Raw genomic sequence first — 18,606 nt, 5'->3', positions numbered from 1 at the left:
AGCAATATATTCAAAAGGATATTATTTAAAGTGTCAAAGCTAGCAGTTTCAGGCAATTTGTTTAAACATACAGTGAATGCCAGTTGCTTTTAAAGCAACTTTTAAACGTATGTATACATTTTCAGAAATTTTATATCCCCCTGAATAATGGAAATGGGTACTTGAATCAACCACGAACACAGGTTTTTAAAGCCTGTTTCGTGTTACATATAAACAAAGGTGGCATTCGTTTTTGGAAGGCTTGAGTCTAAATGAGGAAAACTGTGTGTGTTTACTGCACATTTTCTTTAGTACCCCTTAAATGTTACATTGAAGTTCAAGGCAAATTAAACTTCAACACTAAGCCTAGCAAATCTGTACTGTAATGAATCTGGATTTCTCAACAGTACAAGCCCCTTCTTGTCTGCCGGCTGATCAATCAACATTTGCAGCAAACCTGTCAGACTTACAAAGCCAAGAGCTTCACCACAGCCAGAGGCCAGTGAGAAGTCCCCTTGAGTAACAAAGCCTAAGAGAACTCTGGAGCAGTGAGATACAACATCTGGTAGAGGGTGAGGCCACAACCCCAAAACTAGGTCTTCCTGTATATCTGCCATTACATCCATGGGTTTTAAGGCACTGTTTTCTGTTACCTTCCCATCATTCCCTTTCTTTCTTCTTCCCTTTCGCTTCGGGAGCTTGTTTTTAAATTGGTCCTTGTGCTTAGGTTCCTGAGGACCACAAAAATGCTGGTCTTTGTCGAGCTGAAGCAAGTCCTCCTTTTCTGGAATGCAAATCATTGTGTGCAATTCAGGATTTCCTTTTCTGAGAAGGGACAAGCTCACCCATACTAGGGCCCTGGGATAATGCTGATTAATACACATTAGAGTATCTTCAGCCAGTTCTTTCTCATTCATCTTGGAAGCACGATGCTGTCGGTACTGCCTTTTGCCAGATGTAGGATGACACCAAAATGATATTTGCCTTAATAATTTTCTGGTCCTGTTGAAAGGATACAATTTATATATATATAAATTTAATATATATATAAAAGTAAAATACCACTCACGCATCATCATGAAATCTCCAGAACTGTAAAGCCTACAAATTTGAAATTTGGCACATATGTTCCTCTTGGTTTCTAGGTGCTCGCTAAGGAAGGATTTTTCAAAATGACCATCAGATCATTAGTATTTCTTATATTATTATTAACAAACTCTGATGCTAAGGAGTTAGACCTTCTACTCCCCCTCCCCACCTCTGTTCTAACTGCCACTTGGGTGTGGGCATGGCCAGCACATGACTCATCTGGCCTATGGGCTGCGAGTTTAAACATTATACTCCCGCTCCCCACCTGAAAAACGCTCTGATGGCTAAGGAGTTAGACTGAGTGAGAGAAGGGGATAAGATAGTAGAGGCCTCTGTGGGGCAAGCCTGAGTGAGAGAAGGGGGATAAGAGAGGAGAGGATTTTGTGGGGCAAGCCTGAAGGAGAGAAAGGGAGAAAAGAGGCTTCTATGGGGCAAGCCTGAGGGAGAGAAGGGGAGAAGAAAGGCCGATTGTAACCACTCATTAATTTTCAACCTGTAAGTATCAATTTTTCAAGCCTGAACACATAGTTTCATAGCGGAGCACGGGTATCCAGCTAGTAGATTATATTTTTCTAGTTTATAAAAAAAGTAAAACATTAAAAACTTTGGAATGGAATGCTCTCAGTTCAGACTCTAACCAACTACTCAGTCATGTTTTTCTAGAATAATTTATTCCACATTTCCACCTTCTCATTTCATTTTATTTTTCTTCTTCCTAGACATACAAATACATGTACTCTCATGTATAGCATTTATACCCAAATATATTAAATTATTTAAAACCTTGTGGGAGATTGAGTGGCACATAAACTGCACTTACACTGCAATAAAATGTAAAGTATTTTTCCTTTTCTGGAAAACCTAGGTGCTCTCTACTCCATTAACAATTCTTTCTTTAATGATGCCAGTTTGCTTACAAAATAATAAGTAAAATAAAAGGATGAGCACTCAAGATCATTCAATTCATTGTATGAGACAGTCATAAGAGCTGTGGGGATGCAGTGGTTAGAATGCAATATTGCAGGCAAACTCTGCCCACCTACCAAGAGTTTGTTCAAAGTTGACTCAGCCTTCCTTACTTCCAAGGTTGGTAAAATGCGGACCCAGATTGTTGGGGGCAATATGTTGGCATTGTAAACTGCTCAGAGAGTGCTGTGGTGTAAAGCACTATGAAGCAGTATATTGCTATTCATAAGATTGTTACAACATTTCTTCTGAACTTTCTAAGTTTTGCATATGTATGGACTATATTTACTTTGACTTCATGGAACAGATTTCTTCAAAGTTTAAAATTGATTTCATTGATTTTTTTTTTAACTTGCTGAAACCAATGTTAACTAAACCAAGACACATGAATTAATTTAATTGTCTGGTTTCATATAGGACCAGGGAGAGAGGTTTCACCTCAGGCACAGAAGATCACTAGAAGATTTTGGGCCAATTACTCTTAGTCCAATTACCTCATAAGATGGTTGTTGTGTGCAAAATGAGGAAAATACGCTATGTACCATCTTGAATTCTTGAAGAAAACATAAAATATAACTACTACTGTATTATTATGATTGGTTGTACAGTCAACCAGATGTTTAGACTGGATTTGGCATTATTACCCACCTATCAAGTCCTTCCCAAGGACCTAGGATAGGCAGATGTTCCGGTTTGATGGTGTTAAAGGTATTATTGCAGGATTATTATTTCTAATTATTATTAACAGATCAACATATAGCCTGGGTCCACACAATATGCTGGGCAAAAATATCCTTAATTTCTGGATCAATGTGTAGAGTGACTCCTTTGTGATGTTGGTCCCTTCCTCCATCAACCTCCAGCTGCACCACCCTAAGGGGCTTGGAGGTGACAAATGTGGGAAAGTCAGGGCTTTGTGTGACCTGCATATTGTTTTCCTCTGTACTATACTAGCATACATGCATACATGGTAAAATGTACTATACTCTGTACTATACTAACATACATGGTAAATGACAAAATAATATTATATGCTTTTTGCACAAATGAAGTTCACATTTCTAATTATGTGTTTGAATTAGTAAAGTGAATGGGTGAAAGTTTGGCATGCTCAACCTTTAAAACATCTAAGGAGTAGCAAAGAGTATGTAGTTTTTTCTGCTGACATCCCACCCTAAAGTAATTCTTTATGTGAGTAAGGAATGGCAGGGAGATGCAGAAACTCAACAATTGTACTGTATTGACAACATTTAAAACCAATTCCTGTAATTCAAACAACTGAAGAAAAATTAATAAGCAGAAAGCTCTATCTTGGCTAAAGTGAAAATTCTATATCCTGAAGATGATGATTTGCTCTATGTCTAGTTTTTCTTTCAAGACAAATGCATTGCAGGGATTTACATTGCTTGTAAGTTAATTATCCAAGAGTGATTGACAAGACATACATTTATTTTACATACCTGAGAATACAGAAGGCCTGACTTGAAATGACCTCATCTGTTTTGCATGGATCTATTGCCTTTTCCTCATTTTCTATCTGCATAATTTGGCAGCATGTATCTATTTGCTGGTCTGCTTTGCTTGTTGGAGCATCGACCACACTTGTTGTAGAGCTGGGACCACCAAGGACATGTTCTTCAGAGACACAGTCTTCCCTCTCCAAAGCTGATAACTGTGTGGATTCCATATTGACTTTGTATCTAGTCTCCCAATTCTGTGTGAGTTTATCCCATGGACAGAGGAATGGAGCCAAGGTCCCGTGTTTAATATAATTGGCTCTTTTTGCAGGAGGTCGCCTATGATAAAAAAAATTGTCAGAGTATGTTCAAAGACTGGAATACACATAGCAACAGGTCAGCCAATGGAGACTGGTGGAATAGACATGGCAATAGATCAGCCAATGGGGACTGTTGGAATACTGAAAAGTAGTATTTGTTTGTATAGGGCCATAAGAGATAGTTTTGGAGTCTGGGTTGGCTTAGACTTGCTGAACTGTATATAAGAGTTGGTTTGGCCTCTGTACAATATAGGTCTCTGTATCTCTCTACTCTGTAATGACTTGCTTCTATGAATATTGCTTCTGTGTTCCTGATATTGTATGCTGAATTCTACTCTTTGGTATTGTATATAAAGAAGCTTCTTATATATAATCGAATCCTGCTGAAGTTAATTTACTTGTATGCTAGAAAAGCCCATAATATAATATGAAATTATCTGTTCCTACAAAAATGTTATTTTTAAAATTGTTTCCTCTTCAGTTACATACTGAGCTGCAAGGTTCAAGTTTGCATGTATAACGGATCATAAAAAATAATTTTTCATTTCCATGCAGCTACCTGATAAAATCAGAAGCTTTATTAACACTGGACGTTTTTCAACATATCTTAGTTCTGTGATGAATGATGAGACTTCATTATCCCATCACTGGCTTTCATGTTAAGATACTTCCAAGTATGCCAGAATAAATTCACTCCTTACTACTATGGTTCATTCAAATCATCTCTGATCCCAACAGCTGCTGAATCTAGATGTCTTGGCACACTAATTCTATGGCTCTATTATAAAAAATACAGTGGCTACTTTGCACCCTCAAATAAATTCTGCAAATATAAAAGGAATTATGTCTGCATCATATGGTACCCAACAGACTACTTCTAAAAATCCCCAAATAGCTTCAAGGGTGGGCTTCCATGCACTCACAGACTAGGAAAAATTGAATTGCAGCTACTTATTGCAAATGAGTGCATTTGAGAGACTTATTTCCAAATAAATGTAATCATGATACCATTCTATAATATGCCTGTCTACATTTATTTTATCTTTATCCCCTTTGGGGATCTTTATTTGGAAAGGAAAAAAGTATAAACATCACCATCATTCCTCCAGTGCACACGAAGTAATAAAATGCTACTGCATATCGCAGGACCGGATTTGTTGATTGCAACACCTCAGTGAGATGTTTACCTTTTAAACTTTTCAAGGAGACTCTCCTCTAGTTCTTTTGCAAACTGGCTACCAGCAGGACAGTCTGGATAATCATGAGGAACATGGGGCGTCCCCTTATACAGGGAGTGCTTCAAAGCTTCTTGTAATCCACCAACTCTTGCACCTTGATATATCTACAAGGCAAGACAATGACATGATCTTGGATGCTCGTCAGATAAAAGTTATTCTCATTCAGTTTACTGTGTTTTTTGGAGTATAAGATGCACCAAGGTTTTGAAGAGGCAAATTTTTTAAAAAAAGTTTTTGCACTCTGCAAACCTCCCCAAAACAGCCTGTTTTTCTTCCAAAAAAAGGCTTGAATAGCCTTTAGGGGGCTTGCAGAGTGCTCGGGGGGGGGGGGAGCAAAAAACAGCCCATTTTACAGGAAAACGGGCCCGTTTTTTGTCAAAATAATTGCATTCATAACTTTTAGGAAGCTTATAGAGTACTCCTGGGAGCTGGGGAGGTCAAAATTGAGCAAAAAAACAACCCGTTTTTCACTCATTTCTGCCTTCCCCAGCCCCCAGGAGCTCTCTGAAAGCCTTCTACAGGCTCTGCACGGCCATTTTGAGATTTGAGATTTGAGAAGTTTATTTATATGCCGCCCTTTTCCCTGGGGGGACTCAGGGCGGCTTACAACTAAAAAAAAAAGGGGGGGGAAACAAACATTTAACACGTAGGACAATACGTCATTAAAAAACACAGCAATCATACCATTCGGGTGGGTTACAGTCTTTAGCCCCAGGCCTGACGGGATAGCCAGATTTTGAGGGCTGTGCGGAAGGTCTGGAGGGTGGTGAGGGTACGAATCTCCACGGTGAGATCGTTCCATAGGGTCGGAGCTGCCACCGAGAAGGCGGCATTTTGGTGAAGGGGCGGGGTTTTGGGAGGCAAAAATGCTGTATTCAGTATATAAGACGCACCCAGATTTTCAGCCTTTGAGGGAAAAAGGTGCATCTTCTACTCCAAAAAATACAGTATATAGCATCAACAAAATACTTTCCCTTTTGGTTTTCTTACCTATGTTCCATGGGCGAAGGTTAAAAAATGTGGTGAAAAACTATTTTTCACATGTTCAGTTTACTTACATTCTTGAGTACAATTGTTTACATTTAAAATGCTGTATTTAAATTAAAAACAGTTATTCTAGATTTATATCTGTTGCTACGTTGGAGTTGTATTTTTGCACTTTTAGGTTTTCTCCACGAACTTAACACTATAATATCTATATGCAAGCATGGGTGAGATAAAGAAATACAAGAGCTCTTTTGTATCTTATGGGAAAAATCACATTTATTACTAACGAATTTGCAAATATGGATATCCAGAGGAATAGCTTGCCATTAAATATTTGCATTGTGTATATGCCATATATTATAAAAATAACTTTTGAATTCCCTCATAATTTAAAGAGAAAATAGAATTTGAATGTAAAGAATTTTTACAAGACATCTGTAATTTAAAGTTACCCTATATTTTTCTTTGGAAAAAGGAGCACAACATGATTCAAGAAAATAAATACATGCATGAATGCATGTATGCATATTAGACTGTACTTCCTTTTGTTTTCACAACAAAATTGGATATAACTTACAGTTATATATAAAAGTATATATGAACTTTCAGTGGAAAATGTAAGGCAAACTCTTCTTGGGGCACCAAGCATGAGGTTATATAATACATAATTTAGGTTAATTTCTCCTTATTTCACTTTGAGACATTACTTACAAAAGGCAGCCAGAAGGCCATGCCCCAACCTTTGGGGAGATAAATATCCCAGCCACTTCCCCATCCCAATCGATCATCCCCAAGCATTTTTCCAGGCTGTTGAACCAGAAGTATAGGAATCTTGGATTCTCCCAGGCCCAAATCAAGATGCGATCCTGGTACCAAAAGTTTACTTCTCAGATGATTCAAATCCTGAGACAAAAAGGAGAACAAAGTGCTGTGAAGTCTGGATTCAAAGGCATTTCAAGAATAAGTCAGATCTTGTTATGGTGAGCTGTGTATCAGGAGCCACTACCAGGCCACAGGAACCAGGCCTCTGAAGTGGCAGATAAGCACACAAATCTTCATTTGCCTCTGGCCTCCATGCAATTTCTTAAGAGATACTTAATATCATAGATATCCCTCTGAGATGCTCAAGTTAAAGCAAAGCCAATTTCAGAAGTTGGGGCACAAAAATAAAGCAGAACTGTATTTTCTGGGAACCAATATTGATCAGCAGCTACATTGTATGAAAATAAAATCAGCAGGTTTTTATTGTAACATTTGCATGTGGCTAAATGTTTTTTTAGGCACTTACAAATGTTTTTTAGGCTGGTTTGGCTGGAGCAGCCTTCCCCAACCTTCTTGTGATATGTTGAGAACTGCAACTCCCAGAATTATACAGTGTAGTTAATACAGATAGTCCTCAACTTACAACCTTTCATTTAGTGACCGTTCAAAGTTACAATGACAAAGAAAAAAGTGACTTATGAACATTTGGCACGCTTAAGCCATTGCAGCATCTCATGATCACATCATCAAAATTCAAACACTTGGCAACTGATTCCTATTTATGACGGTTGCAGTGTCCCTGGGTCATGTGATCACCATTTGTGACCATCTGACAAGCAAAATCAATGGGGAAGCCAAATTCACTTAACAAGCGTGATACTAACTTAATAACTGCAGTGATTCATTTGACAACAGTGTCAAGAAACGCCCTATAATGGGGAAAATCATTCAACAAATGTCTCACTTAAGAACAGAAATGTTGGGGTCAATTGTGGTCAAAGGCTGAAGACTATCTGTAAGAGGGCTGCAAAATATAAATGAGAGAGAAAGGGAACAAAATACTGCAAATATATGTTGGAATGTAGTTGCCATCCATGGCAGTCCTCCAGCGAACATAACTGTCCTTTGTGGTATGTAATTTTCATGTTAACATAAACATAGATGGGGAGAACATGAGATGTTGTAGCTCAGCAGGTAGGGATCTGGTTATCTGTACTGCCTAGATGTCATATATATATATATATATATATATATATATATATATATATATATATATATATATATATATATATATATATATATATATATATATATATATATATACATACACACACATACATACATACATACATACATACATACATACATATATTATTTGAGTCCGCAGAGGCAAGACAGAAGGAATGCAATTTTTGTTTGTTTGAATGAGCAGAAATAGTTCATGTTATGGAGGTTAACCAACTGATCAGAGGAGCAGCATCACTCTTGAAAGGACATCATCCTATAGGTTAGTCAACATCCTCCGCTACATGTAAAATACATCAAAATCTTTTGATTTATAAGCATATTACTAGACATTGCAAGTCTCAATCAGTATTTAATGTTGTGGAAGATACAAAAGACCCACAGAAAGTGGGACAACATGCAAATTGAACCAAGCCATGTCACGCATGAATGGCATTAAAAGAACTTTGGTGTGTTTCCCACCTAAAAATAGACTCACACAGGATTTTAGGAGCTAAAAAAATTTCAAGTTCATTCACCCAAGGAAATCTGGTGAGATTCTTAGTGTAATTTTTTTCAATCTAAGTTCAATGATCTATTACAGCAACACCCCTGGACATAAATGCAAACAGCCTAGGAAAAAAATTCAGCTTATAATTTTTTTGCATAAACATATGAGATTTAGGAATGGGGTTTGTTAATATAGCAAAAACTACCTGTTCTGACATTTTATGGTCTGTGACACTCTTACGAACATTGGAGTCCCAAAGAAAGCTCTGAGCACATTCTTCAGATACACCTTCTAACATCAGTTGCTTAACTTTATCTTCTAAAAGAAAAAAAGAAAAAAGAAGATCTTGTCATGGTAGAAAGGCTACCATTATATTGTACAAGTAGAAAAGTATTTAAATTAGTAGCTGGGAGAAATAATTCTAATATATGTATTTCTACTACAGTCCTCATTAATATATTCCTCATTAATTCCACAAAATCTTTACAGGATTCTGTAGAACTAACATCTTAATTACCGTGCACTCTAAAGTTAGAATAAATTCTACATAACACTTTCAATTGCAGCTATAAAATGGGAAATTGTGACTTCAGTTTTAGCCCTATCCAGTAAAGTACTGCCTCTTTGCCCTTTAACATTTAAGATATGAAGGCTATATGCATTTTTCCTAATTGCATAGTCAAATTGATACTCTGTCATTAAGAGGATTTTTAACACTTCAACTACGATTTACAGATGCTCAGAAGTTGTGTACAAAATCCAATGTTGCCTACATTCTTTAGAGTAGAACAATGGTTCTTTTTTTTTTGTAAAAGTTTTTATTTTTAGACAGACAAAGTCAAACAAAATATAAAACATTAAACCCTCTTCAATTACATACAGCATATTGTTTGGTTACAAGGCTTTTGTGCATCCTTTCCATAGTCTCCACTTTCAGTTGTATATAAAATCACAGATTATCCATCTAATATCTATGTATACATTATTATCATTATACATCATTTGTTTAGCTATAACTATTATTCCTTCATTTTGAACAAAATGGTCTAGGTATTGGATTCATTTATGTTATAACTTTTCATTACATCATCCTGAATCTAGTCAATAATAATGTACCTTTGTAATACATTCTATATCATTCTATTGTTCTTATATTATGAAAATTCTCCAACAACTTTCATTTCCATGTTTTTTTTTTAATCTAACCACTGATAAAATAGAACAATGGTTCTAAAGCTGTTTGGCCAATTTAGCAATAGCATTTAGGCTTATATAAAAATTCCCCATGGTGTTTTATAGCACTGCTTGGGTGATTTACAAGGCAGAAGTATTGCCCCAACATATTGCCCCCAACAATCCAGGTCATTTTACCAACATCAGAAGGATGGAAGGCTGAGTCAACCTTGAGTCCCATTAGGGCTGAACTTCAGGTTGTGGACAGAGTTTGCCTGCCATACTCCACTTTACCCACTGCACCACCATGGCTTTCAATTACCCCTTTTTCCAGTCTAGAATAAATAGATTGTCTCACTAACCCATAAACAGACTCCAAACTGGATCTTCTACTCACAATCAATCAATTACAAATGGCTCCATTATCCAATGATATGCCCAAATTATCTTCTTAGGGGAAATTCATCTCGGGTTAAGAACCATTGCATTAGAGAAATATGTGCATTTAAGACTTTCTTTTTCTCACCTTAATTCTTCTATTATAAACCACAGATTTAATGGTTGCCTGCTAGTATATTCTAGTTATACATTCTTCAAAAACAGAATATAGATTAAATTTTTAAATGCATCCAGGCTGAGTCACACCAGTCTTGCAAAAAACCTGATGCATCCATAATTGCCTCATACTAAGATAAGATACAGACTTTCTGACATTAAATATGCAACAGTCCCCAGTGCATTTAGAGACTAGGTAATTAGACCAGGTGCAAGGAAGCCTCCAGAGGGCGAAAAATGGCCTTAAAAGGCCAAAATCAGCTGGCCAGCACACGCCTGCACGCTGGAACTGACAGGGCAACGTCTCACATGCCCTAACAAATGGCTCCGTGCCACCTGCAGCATAGGTTCGCAATCACAGTTCTAGATCAATCAGGGTCAGACTTCAGACAAATGGATAAAACCCACTTTATTGGGCAACACTGAAAGTTAGAAAGTAAGGTTTCATAAGGCAAGCTGCATCTGGCCAGTGCTGCTGGAAGTAATAGAGAGGTTTGCTGTAGAAAAATCAAGTATTCAGCCTTGTTTTTTCAGGGTTGAAGGATACCAGATGAGGGAGCTAAGAAAGCTTCTGGGCAAAAAGATGGAGAGTGAGTGAAATGCCAGATGACTGGAGGAGAGCAAATGTTGTCCCTATCTTAAAAAATAGAAAACATCTGAAAAGCCACAGACCAATCAATCTGACAATATATCTCAGCAAATTCTAAGCCAATAAAGGAATCAATCAGCACATAGTTTTTAATAAAAATATGCCTGAATCATCAAAAACAAGTCTTGTTGCACCTGTTTCATTTTTGGTTTAGGTGGGTTTTTCAGTAGACTGTGAGGATGCTGTAACACCTTAATTTCAGCAAATCATTTCACAAAATCCTGCACAAAATTAGCATGAGCAAACTAGTTCGATATGGGCTTGGATGCATGACATTTAAAGAGATACACAGAAGAGTAAAAAATCAGGCTCAAGAAGAGCTCAGTGCAATGTGTCTCTGAGTCAGGTTCCTGTATTTTTATTAATGATTTTAGAGAGGGAGATGGCCAAAATGCCTACCAGAATTAGAGGTGCCACAAAATAAAGTGGGGCAGCTAATACCAAAAGGAACAAATAAAATTTAAAACAATCTTGCTGCTTGGAGAAACAGACTGAAATACAGGTATCTTACAACCTTACACTAAATAACCGGTCACTAATTACGAGGTTACGACCTACCTGAAAAGGGGGACTTGCAACTTGGATCCGAATTTCCGATGGCTGGAGTTATACCCATGGTCATTTGACAAATATGTCAACACAGCCACATGTAAAGTTGTTTAGTGTTCCATGGTCATGCAACCATGTTTTACAACAGTTTTGCCAAAAATTGTCACTTTCAATTTTTGGCAAAACCATACCATAGCAAACCATGCGTTTGTTTAATGACCATCACAAGAACACTCATAAAATGATTGTTACAACCCCATTTCGGTTGTAACTTGAGGACTACTGTAATGGATGATGGAGCCAAACACCAAGTCTTTACTTAGGAAAGAGAAATCAAATGCACAAGTCTAGGACTCAGAATGCTTGGCTTGAGAAAGTCACTTGTGAAAAAGAATTTGGAATAGTGGTTAAGATGATTGAATAACAAAATAAGTTGCAAAAAGAGCAAATTCTAATGTAGGCCGCAGTAATAGAAGTACAATTTCCAATTCTTGAAAGTGAGATTCATAATTTATTCGGCATTGATTAGAACCCACCTCAAGTACTGTGTCCAGTTCTGGGCACCACACTTTAAAAAAGATTCAGACAAACTGGAATAGATTGAAAGAATGGTAATTCAGATGATTTGGAGACTAGAAATGAAGTGCTCTAAATAAAAGATTGAAGGAACCAGGAATAAGAAAACTGAAGAGGGCTTTGCTAAAAAAATTTAATACCCCAAAAGCTATCATGAAGATGCTAAGGCCTGTTGTATTATCATTTTACAGGAAATAAAATGGAATAATAGTTTAAGATCAACCAAGTTGGTTAACACAGGGCCTGCTGCAGCCTCAAATCACACAGCTAATATGTGGCAGCAAAAGGCAAGATTTCCCTGGTGCTTTTGTCTTGAATAATAATTGGGCAATTAAGCCACTCCAATTTACACTATATGCTAAAACTTCCTTCCACCCAGACCAGTGGTGGGTTCTGGATCCCATTGCAACCGGTACGGTTGCAACGGAGCTCGGCATCCTCCACATGAAGGCACGGTGTGCATTTTATCTTCCAGCGACACCTCCGCTATCGTCTGCAATGCTTCAGCTGCTCAGCAGAGCGTTGCGCAGGTGTTGTACGTGCCATGCATGTGAGCGGAAGTGCCGAAGGGTTTAAATACAGGTAAGGAGTGCGGGCAGGCGGGTGGATCCTCCGGAGCACCATACAGGAATGGTACTTGGTGGTCCGGGCAGGCTCCGGTATGCCTGTACCGCGGTGTACCGCCTGCAACCCACCACTGACACAGACTCAAAATGCACCATTAGAATTTGACCGTGCTAATAGTCTGATTTGGGAGAATTTTTTAAAAGAGTAGAAATGGTAGTTGTTTGCCTTCCAGGGGGGTTCCACTCCTTCTCAACCCCCTAAAAACAGGTGAAAATGTTCTGCCCTTCTAGTTGGATGGGGGAACAAAGTGCAGGTTCCAAGTCTAAAAAGTTCACCCCGGCCTGGGCCTCCTGATCGACCTTGTAGATAGAGAAGGCCTCGCGCACGTAGCGGCGCGCACGTAGCGGCGCGCACGTAGCGGCCTCGCGCACGTAGCGGCCTCGCGCACGTAGTGGCCTCACGCACATAGCGGCCTCGCGCACGTAGCGGCCTCGCGCACGTAAAAATGGCCGCCGGACCTCAAAAGTTGTTGGCGCGGCAGAAAAAGGTCGAAATCATGCTTAGAGGCTCTGCCGGATCTCGGGCAAACGAGCCTGCAACACTGGGGCCCCCGCGGCACACAGGCCCCACCCCCAAGTTGCCCGATCGCACTGATGGCCTCAGGCAGCCGCCCGAATCAAGCAGTTGCTCCACAGGTGGCTCGCGCGCATGCACCTTGTGGCGCCGACGCCACTCTCTCTCGCCGATCGGTTTGTAACAGGAAAACTGCCTCATTCACTGTATCAGGAGCACGGCACCCCTGCAGCCCCGGGTATAGGACTAGGGCTCCGAACCCACAGGGGGGAGGATGGACGCCCCACAGGGCCCTTCCCGACCGCCAGAGGCAGAAGGACTGTCCCTTAGAGTCACAGCTACAATTTAGAATTTAGGAACTTTTAAAGTGCCCAATTTACTAGCCAAATACTAGACCAGATTGAATAATTAAACTTTCCTACCTAGATAGCAAATTCTCAAACAGTGCTTGGACCAAGAGACTGAGAGGAAACTGGGCAAGAATGGAAGGCAGGAGTATTTAAGAAGTTTGCTCTCAGTTTTTGGACCAATCAGGCTCTGAGAATACCCACACGTGACCACTCCCTCTCTTCCACTGGAAAATGTTAGGGGGGAAAAACTTCTGAACTATTAAGAGCAGTTTCACATTGTAAACCAATATGTCTCAATATTTCTTGCAATTTTAAGACATGTGGAACTCAACTCTCAGAATTCCCCAGCCAGCATGCTGATATAAAGCATTGCTGGAAAGGTAGATTGCATGACTTTTAACACAACCTAGACTGCCATCAAGTTAGGATCCTCAGCTATTCCTGCACTGAGCAGAGGGCTGGACATGACAACCTTAATGGTTCCTTCAATCTTTATGATTGCATTGCAATTTTCACTGTATAATTGGGTTGGATTATCGATTACCTATATCAAGTAATGTAGAGATACCTTTAGGAAGACAGATGGCAAAATGTAAACAGATAGTTAAAATTGCGCTGCTAAATAGCCATGAGGTACGAGCAAATAAAAGTGATAAAAGTGAACTCATAATCTTAAGAATCCAATTCCAAGCTGCAACTTGCAATTATCAGCCTATGATTATTACTCCAATTATAGAAAGAAAAAGTTTCTACAGCGAAGCAAGCACTATCTGCCAGGAACTCTTAAGACTTCTCTTAAAATATCTATTTCTGGAATAATTTAAACAGATAGAAACAAAGAGTTATTATCTTGAGTGATGGCACCTGTTGGCCTCGCCAGGATTCGAACCTGGATCATCTGTATCATTTAACAGAGGCTTCCACTGAGCACAAGACCAGTTTGGTGCCACACCCCTTCCTCACCATTCTATTCTCTACATAATGCTTATTGGCCTGGACACATCTAGTTGAATCCCAAGTCTTAAGATGTCCCATGGTAATTTTTAAAAACACATAAACGTAATCTGATATAAGTTTGGTTTTGTTAAATTATGGACATGGCACGTTACCTTGGTATTTTGCTGGATTCGGCATGGCTTTCAATCTCTTTTTTGGTAAATTCACTCGAGGATCCCCAACAGTCAAACCCAGTACAGTACCTGATGGAATGTCTGAGGAAGCTAAACCTTAAAGTATACAAAACAGATGAAACTTCAAAGATAAACTTTTGTCAAGTTTACATTACATAGATCAGTGTTTCTCAACCTTGGCCACTTGAAGATGTCCGGACTTCAACTCCCAGAATTCCCCAGCCAGCGAATGCATTCGCTGGCTGGGGAATTCTGGGAGTTGAAGTCCGGACATCTTCAAGTGGCCAAGGTTGAGAAACACTGACATAGATTGTACCTAGCAAAATATGAAGAACAGATAAGTAACTTTCTCCTTGCTGTGAGATTGAAGACTCGTTCCAAAATTAAACCCAGAACAGTAATCCCAATTGGCTTAGTCTGCAGTTCAATTATTTCAAAAGAGAGGCTCAATCCCAGCAATAGAGTGGCTTAAAGTATGGAAAGCTTTTGATTCCAGAAATCAGTTCATAATCTAGGAATCCCTCTGAATTCACAATTCCTGCCTTGAATCGCAGATGTAGCTAGGATGGCCTTTGCACGACTTTATTTTAGACCTCAGGTTTTTCTCATGAGATCTTGCTCCTTGTCACATGTTTTAGCCATCTCATATAGATTGCTATAATGCACTCCACATGGAGCTGTCTTAATATTAAAAAGGTAAAGGTGCCCCTTGCACATATATGCTAGCCGTTCCTGACTCTAGGATACGGTGCTCATCTCTGTTTCTGAAGAGACAGTGCTGTCTGAAGACGTCTCCGTGGTCATGTGGCCAGCATGACAAAACGCTGAAGGTGCATGGAGCGCTATTACCTTCCCATCAAAGGTGGTTCCTATTTTTCTCCTGGCATTTTACATGCTTTCGAACTGCTAGGCAGAAGCTGGGACAAGTAACAGGAGCTCATTCCATTACGTGGCGCTAGAGATTCAAACTGCCAACCTTTCTGATTGACAAATTCAGCGTCTTAAATCCACTAATGGCTTCACCTACAGAAAAAAAATCATAAGGAATACTATTAACCTTACCTTGCATTGTTTCAAAGTTGGACTCTTGACGATGATGGAGAGATACCCAATCAGGATTTTTGCAATTTTCTACCCACCAACTGTTGATTTCAGGATCTGTAGGATCCAGGTCCTAGTGATCAGAAGAATAGTGATCAGAGGAATAATACAGAAAATATAATCAGCTAACAAAGTTAATTCCTCTCTCTGATACAAAGAGCTAGGAAGCATATGAGTATATGAGCAAAAGTACTGGTTTAGCTATATCGCATTACAAAATCCATGGGCCTTTATCATGCACATGATAAAGGAAAGCAATAAATACTCACTTCCCAAGTTATAAAAAATATTTGATAATAAAAAAAGTCCTTTGAATCTGAAATGCAGATTGTAAATAAAAACTCTAGAGCACTGTTTCTTAATCCTGGCAGTTTGAAAGTGTGCAGAGTTAAACTCCCAGAATTCCCCAGCCAGCAATTTTTAGAAGTTAAATTCATTTTCAAGCTGCGAAAGTTGAAAAACAATGGTCTAGAGTTCATTGTGTTATACAATGCATTACTCTCTATTCCTTCAAAAGCCAGAAGCATGACAGATAATCTGAAATAACATAGAGCTCTTGAGACAATTTGGCTTGTGCTTCTGTACTACAATAATTATAATTAGGGATATAAAATGCTGAACTTTACATTTGATTATCATAACTGAATAGTATCTTGAACATAAAAAAAACCTACTGGAATTACTGATTTACTTACTGTATGGACAAATGCAACTTTGAGTGCCTCTGTAAGGATGCAATGTGAGAGGGGGCCTATCAAACGATATCGGAGAATCTCCATTGTCAAGTCACTGAAAGAGGTAAGAAATCGATATAACTGTTAAGGCAGTTTAAATAGCTTACCTTTGCAAACAGTCATGAAAAGTTAGCCATGATCTACATCTACCTTATGGTAATTCCAGTAGTTTGTGATGACCAGCAATATGGTTGGTTTGGATCTCTGGTTCCATCACCAATAATCTTTTTCACTGGAACAACTGTTTCTCCTGCTTTATCTTTCCTTTTCCGTTTGTGGCCAACATGTTCAGGAATGTTTGTTTTATCTTCCTCTTGTGTAAAAGTAGCCACAGGTTCAGGCTTACAGGTTTCCACAGGCTCAGAACACTGGAAGACTGATTTTAATTCAGCAAGAATGCCCTATGGAAAAGCAAGGAAAAAAAGGATGTCTAAATATGGGAATCGTCTTTAATGTACCTCTGCCAAGGAAACAGTACTATCCTAAGAACTGGAAGGAATGGAATGGTTGAAAATGAAAGACCTACAGTACTTAAGGCAGTGTTTCTCAACCTTGTCAACTTGAAGATGTCTGGACTTCAACTCCCAGAATTCCCCAGCCAGTTGAGAAACACTGACCTAAGTTTGAGTTTGAGTTTATTGAACACTTATAGGCCGCCCTTTTCCCTGAGGGGACTCAGGGCGGCTTACAATAATGAGGGAAGGGAGTGCAAGACAAGACATAAAAGAAAACGTGAGTAGAAAAAAAAAAAATTAACCATAAAAGCACAACATTCACTCAGCATTCGGGCGGGGAGAGAGTAAAGTCCTATCCCCAGGCCTGACGGGATAGCCAGATCTTGAGGGCCGTGTGGAAGGCCTGGACGGTGGTGAGGGTACGGATCTCCACGGGGAGATTGTTCCATAGCGTCGGAGCTGCAACTGAAAAGGCTCTCCTCCGCGTAGTCGCCAGTCGGCACTGACTGGCGGATGGAATTCGGAGGAGGCCTACCCTGTGCGATCTGATGGGACGCAGGGAGGTAATTGGCAGAAAGCGGTCTCTCAAATAGCCAGATCCACTACCATGGAGCGCTTTATAGGTGGTAAGTAGGACCTTGAAGTGCACCCGACGATCAACAGGTAGCCAGCGCAGCTCACGGAGGATCGGTGTTATGTGGGCGAACCGCGGTGCGCCCACGATCACTCGCGCGGCCGCATTCTGGACTAGCTGAAGTCGCCGGATGCTCTTCAAGGGCAGCCCCATGTAGAGCACATTGCAGTATTCCAGCCTAGAGGTCACAAGGGCTCGAGTGACTGTTGTGAGGGCCTCCCGGTTCAGGTAGGGCCGCAACTGGCGCACCAGGCGAACCTGGGCAAATGCCCCCCTGGTCACAGCTGACAAATGATGGTCGAAACTCAGCTGTGGGTCCAGGAGGACTCCCAAGTTGCGGACCCTGTCTGAGGGGTATAAATTTTGCCCCCCCAGCCTGATTGATGGAACATTAGCCAAATTATTGGGAGGAAAACACAACAGCCACTCGGTCTTTTCCGGGTTGAGTACCAGTTTGTTAGCTCTCATCCAGTCTTTAACAGCCTCGAGGCCCCGGTTCATCACGTCCACCGCTTCATTGAGTTGGCACGGGGCGGACAGATACAACTGTGTATCGTCCGCGTATTGGTGGTATTTAATCCCGTGCCTCCGAATGATCTCGCCCAGCGGTTTCATGTATATGTTGAATAGCAGGGGGGATAAGACCGAGCCCTGCGGCACCCCAAAAGTTAGGGGCCTCGGGGATGATCTCTCCCCCCCACCAACACCGACTGCGACCTGTCCGAGAGGTAGGAGGAGAACCACTGCAGAACAGTGCCGCCCACCCCCACCTCCCGCAGTCGTCGCAGAAGGATACCATGGTCGATGGTATCGAAAGCCGCTGAGAGGTCAAGGAGAACCAGGATGGACGCATGGCCTCCATCTCTGGCTCTCCAGAGATCATCAGTCAATGCGACCAAAGCGGTTTCTGTGCTGTAACCGGGCCTGAAGCCAGACTGGAAGGGGTCAAGATAGTTAGCTTCCTCCAAGGTACGCTGAAGCTGGAAGGCCACCACCTTCTCAACAACCTTCCCCACAAAGGGGAGGT

At 40.2% G+C, this 18,606-nt stretch overlaps 1 protein-coding gene across 2 annotated transcripts in view; it reads right to left on the bottom strand.

Moving 5' to 3' along the window:
• Nucleotides 1-278: 278 nt before the first annotated feature.
• The window catches only part of POP1 (POP1 homolog, ribonuclease P/MRP subunit), a 28,510-nt gene continuing 10,182 nt past the window's right edge, over nucleotides 279-18,606 (bottom strand). The window contains exons 8-16 of one of the 2 annotated variants that reach the window (XM_032222664.1): nucleotides 16,641-16,891; nucleotides 16,452-16,545; nucleotides 15,718-15,829; nucleotides 14,635-14,751; nucleotides 8,739-8,851; nucleotides 6,748-6,939; nucleotides 4,999-5,153; nucleotides 3,495-3,830; nucleotides 279-981 (exon numbers count right to left, since the gene is read on the bottom strand). In XM_032222664.1, coding sequence (XP_032078555.1) covers nucleotides 327-981; nucleotides 3,495-3,830; nucleotides 4,999-5,153; nucleotides 6,748-6,939; nucleotides 8,739-8,851; nucleotides 14,635-14,751; nucleotides 15,718-15,829; nucleotides 16,452-16,545; nucleotides 16,641-16,891 — 2,025 coding nt within the window. In that variant the 3' untranslated portion in view covers nucleotides 279-326. The remainder of the gene's footprint in view (nucleotides 982-3,494; nucleotides 3,831-4,998; nucleotides 5,154-6,747; nucleotides 6,940-8,738; nucleotides 8,852-14,634; nucleotides 14,752-15,717; nucleotides 15,830-16,451; nucleotides 16,546-16,640; nucleotides 16,892-18,606) is intronic. The other variant, XM_032222665.1, reaches the window with a different exon arrangement.

The sequence above is a fragment of the Thamnophis elegans genome, chromosome 8 (genome assembly GCF_009769535.1).
Source record: "Thamnophis elegans isolate rThaEle1 chromosome 8, rThaEle1.pri, whole genome shotgun sequence".
NCBI lineage: Eukaryota > Metazoa > Chordata > Lepidosauria > Squamata > Colubridae > Thamnophis > Thamnophis elegans.
Note: the sequence above shows the minus strand (reverse complement) of the source record. Positions and strands in the feature narration are given on the sequence as shown.